General features: G+C 47.4%; 1 protein-coding gene across 1 annotated transcript in view; it reads left to right on the top strand.

Moving 5' to 3' along the window:
* The window catches only part of PIP4K2B (phosphatidylinositol-5-phosphate 4-kinase, type II, beta), a 53,175-nt gene continuing 46,657 nt past the window's right edge, over window positions 1-6,518 (top strand). The window contains exon 1 of the mRNA XM_011984708.1: window positions 1-110. Coding sequence (XP_011840098.1) covers window positions 90-110 — 21 coding nt within the window. The 5' untranslated portion in view covers window positions 1-89. The remainder of the gene's footprint in view (window positions 111-6,518) is intronic.

The raw sequence follows: 6,518 nt of genomic DNA, 5'->3' as shown, positions 1-6,518 counted from the left end.
GCGCCAGCAAGACCAAGACCAAGAAGAAGCACTTCGTAGCGCAGAAAGTGAAGCTGTTTCGGGCCAGCGACCCGCTGCTCAGCGTCCTGATGTGGGGGGTGAACCACACGGTAACCAGCTCCTGCGCGCCCCTCTGAGCGCGGCCCCGCGCGCTCCCACGCCCCCCGCAGCCCTGGGCCTTTGCCCCGCAGGCCCTGCCGGTGACGCTTGCCACCCCTCGCCAAGCCACTTGCACGCCCACCCCACCCTTGCACGCCGTTCGGCCCCGTGTACACTCCCCGCACTCCACGCGAGGCCTGGTGTCTCTGTAGTCTGCCGTCGCCACCTCCCCTTCCCTCCAGCCCTTCTGGCTTTCTGCGTGTGGCGTGCTCGCTTGGGGCAGCCCTGGAGCGCAAAGGCAAGGCCTGGGTGCAGTGGAGTCGCTTTCATCCCTGCACCTTCTCCTCTTCCCCCCTCACCCTATTTGTTGCATGTATATTTCCTCTTGTTCCTTATAACCGGCTGCCAGCTCTGTCAAGTAGCAGTGGTCTGCCCAAATAGTCCTCTCTTTCTGATCGTTTGTTGTGGCTGCTCAAATTTTCCTATCCTCCAGGCCTCCTTACCCTTGAATGTAGAACTCCACTCTGGGTTTCCTTTTTTTTTCCCTCTTGAACAAGATGTATTAACTGGAGAAGCTTAGGCTTCCTTGAAGCAGACACTTTACCCAGGTGTCTCCGGGTTAGGGAGAAGAGAGAATGGCTATTAACCATTTGAGAGAAGAGGATGCCTGGTTATAAGGAGGGACTATTCATAGTAGAAATAATATGACTTCCCATAGTTTTTGAAGGTGATCATTTCAAAGATGTTGACTTATCTGTTGTGTGGCTGCAAGGGTGTGATGATGCATGGTGATTATGGCCCTAGATAGGAGAGATCGGTCCCCTGGGTCCTTGGGGTGCTTTGAGATTGTTTAACAGCCCCTGCCAGGAAGTTGGATGCTGACGGTGTTTGAGCTGGAAGACTGTTTATGTGGTGTTTGTTCAGGGTCTTTCTTCTCCCTTTTCCAACCACTTGCTGTTTGCCTTCTGACCATTTCTTTATGAATCCCCACACTAGGAATGAGCAAAGGAAGTAAAAGGACCCGAAACACCAACTTTACTAACTAGAATTTTGGAATAAGGAGGATCAAGCTTGGGTTTCCTGTGGATTTCAGTTCTTTAGGTTCACTTGTGAGTGCTTGAAATTGCCCACAAGACCAAGCGATGACAAAGAGGGCCAGCAAGACTTTACATTGCTTTGGCAGAGGGGCTGAAGGTGCCTTTGGGTGGAGATGGATGAACTGTAATCTGAGCTAGGGTTTTAGATCTTGACCTGTCATTTAGAAAAGTGCACGTGTAAATTGAGGTCTCTGTGGTTTCTTGGTCTTGGGCAGGTTACTGTTTTCACTGTCATCACTGGTGTTAGTGAGGGTCCTGCCAGGATAGGGAGTACCAGTGGTATAATGCCCAGACCTCTAGGAGCTGCTTCGGGCCAACAATCCAGCCCAGTTTGTGACTCGGTCTTCCTGCTGCCCCAGGGGTTATCTGACAGCATTTCTAGGGAAACTGGGTAATCAGAATATGAACCTCATGTCCCTTTCTGGAAGTCACTCCTTGATTTTGTTCTGCATCCTGCTTCTCACTCTACCAGGCCTCTCTCTGCCAGTTCTGTTTCTCACAGAAAGCAACCCGTCTGTAGAGAACTGGTAAAGGCCTGAGAGTCAGGAGTATTACAGCTAGCCACAAGGAACCTCGGGTCCCTCATTTTACACATGAAGAAAAGGAGGCCTCGAGTGGAGGATTAGCTTGCCTGTGGTCACAGCAAGAGATGCCACTGATTGTCTAGCACCATGGGACTGTATCAGCCAAGGGTGGTGCCTGAGTGGCTGGTCTTGTTTTCTTTGCCTCCTGTTGCTTTTTGTCTCTCTCAGCCAAGTCTCAGGATAGATGGGAAGTTATAGTCTGGTTAGAGAAGGTGAGTGTATGCTCTGGGTTATGTGCCTATGCATGTCAGATCCTGGGAGTGTGTGTGATGCATGGTGTTCCGATAGGCAGGCATGAGTCTGTCCAGATGTGGGTATGAAGCTTCTCAATAGCTGATGATTAGGTATCTGTGAGTCCTGCTCTCTTGGACAAAGTGGTCATCTTTTTTCTTTGCTAACTTTAAGTTGAAAGTTTGTTTGAGGGGCGAGTTGAAAGGGCATTGACTTTAAGCAAGATCTGTGCCGCTGGACATAATGAACAGGCACCTCATGGGAACTTCCCACCACTGCCCTGGACAGGCTACGCTTCAGAGGCCAGTTAGTCCTAAGTTTTACTGCTTCGTCCTGGTCTGCAGTAAGGTCTAGTACTTCAGTGTCCCCATTTGGAAACTGGAGACATCTGCCTAGAAGAAGAGTGTGTAATCTTGCACTTGTCTAAGGGATCAGGGCCACATTGCCGTCGGTGGACTGCTGCACTTCTTTGGAGATTTCCCCCCTTCAAGAAAAGCCTACTTTGTAACATTTTGTCATCTGAGATTTCAGATACTGCCTTTTCTTTAGTTTCTCACCTGTTTAGGCATGCTAGTAGTCTGTAGCTAATGGTGTATCAGATAGGAACGATGGATATGTCTTTACAGCAAAAGTTAGTTACCCTTTCATGAGGTGATTGGTTTACTTCTAGGTGGAAAAAGAGAGGACTTTGAACTTGGTGTTATCACAGAAGCTGCTCTCATGGACGAGAGCCCGTGGATTTTGTGGGGGAAGAATGTGTAGGAAACCAGGAGAAAAGTCAGAAGACTTTGCACCTGTCAGGGAAGAACTAGTGAAGAGCGAAAACCAGTGTTTTAGTGGATGAAATACAGTTCCGAGGGTTTGGAATTAGGGAAGAGATGGCCTCAGAGAGGAGCATGGAGACTATGGGAGGTAGACCTGGCTTGATACTTGTTGGCCATTTTAAGAACCAGATATATGTGAAACCTTACCATGGGGATCAGAGGAGCAGGAGCAGTTGATGGTAACTCTGTATTTAACCATTTGAGGAACTGTCAAACTGTTCTCTAAAGTGGCTGTACCATTTTACATGTCTACCAGTAGTGTATAAGAGTTCCGGTATCTCTGCATCCTTGTCAACACTTGTTACTGTCTTTTTAAAGACATTAAAGTCATTCTGTTGGGTGTGAATTGGTATCACATTGTGATTTTTTTTTTTTTTTTTTCGAGACAGAGAGTCTCACTCTGTTGCCCAGGCTGGAGTGCAGCAGTGTGATCTCGGCTCACCGCAACCTCCGCCTCCTGGGTTCAAGCAATTCTCCTGCTTCAGCTTCCTCAGTAGCTGGGATTACAGGCACCTGCCACCACGCCTGGCTAATTTTTGTATTTTAGTAGAGATGAGGTTTCACCATGTTGGCCAGGCTAGTCTCAAACTCCTGACCTCAGGTGATCCACCTGCCTCAGCCTCCCGAAGTGCTGGGATTACAGGCATGAGTCACTGCACCCAGCCTCATTGTGACTTTGATTGGCATTTCTGTGATAGCTAATGATGTTGAGCATCTTTTCATGTACTTATTGGCCATTTATACATATTCTTTTCTTTGTTTTTTTCCTTGAGACAGTCTTGCTCTGTCACCCAGGCTGGAGTTTAGTGCCACGATCTCGGTTCACTGTAACCTCCGCCTCCTGGGTTCAAGTGATTCTCCTGCCTCAGCCTCCTGAGTACCTGGGATTACAGGTGCCCACCACCACGCCCAGCTAACTTGTGTATTCTTAGCAGATACGGGGTTTCACCATGTTGGCCAGGCTGGTCTCAAACTACTGACCTCAGGTGATCCACCTGCCTTGGCTTCCCGGAGTGCTGGGATTATAGGCGTGCGCCGCCGCGCCCGGCCTGTACATTTTCTTTTTGTTGTTGTTGTAGAGACAGGGTCTCACTTTGTTGTCCAGGATGGTCCTGAACTGGCCTCAAGTGGTCCTCCTGCCTTGGCCTCCAAAAGGACTGGGATTGCAGGTATGAGCCACCATCCCCAGCCTTCACTGGTATCTTTTCTTTGGAGATTGTCTATTAAATTCTTTGCCCATTTACAAAAATCTTTTTGCCCATTATTAAATTGGGTTGTCTTCTTATTATTGCGTTATAAGAATTCTTTTTATATTCTAGATACAGGTCCCTTATCATATATATGATTTGCAAATATTTTATCCCATTCATTGAGTTGTCTTTTTCATTTTTCTTTTTTTTTTTTTGAGATAGAGTTTTTGCTCTGTTGCCCTGGCTGAAGTACAATGGTGCAATCTTTGCTCACTGCAACCTCAGCCTCCCAGGTTCAAGCAATTCTCCTGCCTCAGCCTTCTGAGTAGCTGGGATTGCAGGGACCCGCCACCACACCAGGCTAATTTTTGTATTTTTAGTGGAGATGGGGTTTTGCCGTGTTGGCCAGACTGGTCTCGAACTCCTGGCCTCAAGCAATCCCCCTGCCTCGGCCTCCCAAAGTGCTGGGATTACAGGCTTGTGCCACCGCGCCCGGCCTTCATTTTTCTTATGGTATCTTTTGAAGTTCAAATTTTTACCTTTAATAAAGTCCAATTTATCTGTTTTTTTGTTGTGTGTGCTTTTGGTATTATATCTAAGAAGACGTTGCCTAACCCAAGGTCATGAAGATTTACTCGTTTGTTTTGTTCTCAAACTTCTGGCCTCAAGTAGTCCTCCCAACTAGAGTTTCAGCTCTTTCTTTCTTTTTTTATTTTATTTTATTTTATTTTATTGTGGTCAGAACATTTAACATGAGATCTACTCTCATAACAAAATTTTAAGTGTACATTTATGTTATTGATGACCATGGGAACAGTGTCATAGCGCAGCTCTCTAGAGCGTATTCATCTCGCTTGACTGAAACTTTATGCCTACTGATTAACTCCCCATCTCCCCGTGCCCCCAGCCCCTGGCAACTACCATTCCACTCTTTGTTTCTGTGAATTTGACTGTTTTGAAACCTGATATAAGGAGAATCATGCAATATATGTCTTTCTGCAACTAGCTGATCTCACTTAGCGTAATGTCCTCAAGGTTCGTCCATGTTGCATATTGCAGAATTTCCTTCTTTTATTAAGGCTGAATACTATTCTGTTGTATATGTGTACCACATTTTCTTTATCATCTGCTGATGGATTTGTTTTCACATCTTAGCTCTTGTGAATAGTGCTGGAGTATGTATAGTTTTAGCTCTTACATTTAAGTCTGTAATCCATTTTGAGTTCACTTTTGGGTATGGTGTGAGGGACAGATTTATTCTTATGTCTGCTCAATTTCTCTCCTACATTCCACCCCAGTTCTGTTCTATCCATACATTTTCTTTCTTTCTTTTTTTTGAGGCAGAGTCTTGCACTCTCGCCCAGGCTGAAGTGCAGTGGCACAATCACGGCTCAGTGAAGCCTCTGCCTCCCCAGGCTCAGGTGATTCTCCTGCCTTAGCCACCCGAGTAGCTGGGACTACAGGCACGTGCCACCTCACCTGACTAATTTTTGTATTTTTTGAAGAGTCGGGGTTTTGCCATGTTGCCCAGGCTGGTGGCTGGTCTTGAACTCCTGGGCTTAAGCGATTTGCCTGCCTCGGTCTTCCAAAGTGCTAGGATTACAGGCATGAGCCACTGACCTCCTTTACCTGTCTTTTTCTCTTGCCCTACTGCTTTATAAATCTTCAGAGGGGACTGGCGTGGTGGCGCATGCCTGTAATCCTAGCACTTTGGGAGGCCAAGGCAGGTAGATCACCTGAGGTCAGGAGTTCAAGACCAGCCTTGCCAACATGGTGAAACCCTGTCTCTACTAAAAATACAAAAATTAGCCGGGCATGGTGGCGCATGTCTGTAATCCCAGCTACTCGGGAGGCTGAGGCAGGAAAATTGCTTGAACCCGGGAGACGGAGGTTGCAGTGAGCCAAGATCGCGCCATTGCACTCCAGCCTGGGTGACAAGAGCAAAAGTCCATCTCAAAAAAAATAAATAATTCTTTGGAGAAGGCAGGGAGCAGTGGCTTATGCCTGTGATCCCAGCACTTTGGGAGGCCGAGTAGGGTGGATCACTTGAGATAAGGAGTTTGACACCAGCCTGGCCAACATGGCAAAACCCTGTCTCTACTAAAAATACAAAAATTTGCCAGGTGTGGTGGCGTGCGCCTGTAATCCTAGCTACCCAAGAGGCTGAGGCAGGAGAATGGCTTGAACCCAGGAGACGAAGGTTGCAGTGAGCAGAGATTGTGCCATCGCACTCCAGCCTGGGCAACAGAGCGAGACTCCGTTTCAAAAAAAAATCTTTAGAGAACATTCCTGCTCAGGCCTTTGAATGAAGTTTCTTTTAGCAGGCCTTCCCACCTCACAGGGAACAGTGGGACTCAAATAGCGGGAGAAGGTGAAAGCAAGATATGGAAAGGAGGAGTAAACACGGGTAGATTTATTGGCTCCTGTGGCCCTCTCTTCCTCTCTGGAGTCGCAGTTCTTGCTTTGGAGCTCCTCGGGCCTGTGAGTGTATTT

Source organism: Mandrillus leucophaeus, unplaced genomic scaffold, assembly GCF_000951045.1.
Source record: "Mandrillus leucophaeus isolate KB7577 unplaced genomic scaffold, Mleu.le_1.0 Scaffold272, whole genome shotgun sequence".
In the NCBI taxonomy this organism is placed as follows: domain Eukaryota; kingdom Metazoa; phylum Chordata; class Mammalia; order Primates; family Cercopithecidae; genus Mandrillus; species Mandrillus leucophaeus.
The sequence above is the reverse complement of the archived record's forward strand: the minus strand, read 5'-3'. Positions and strand labels throughout refer to the sequence as shown.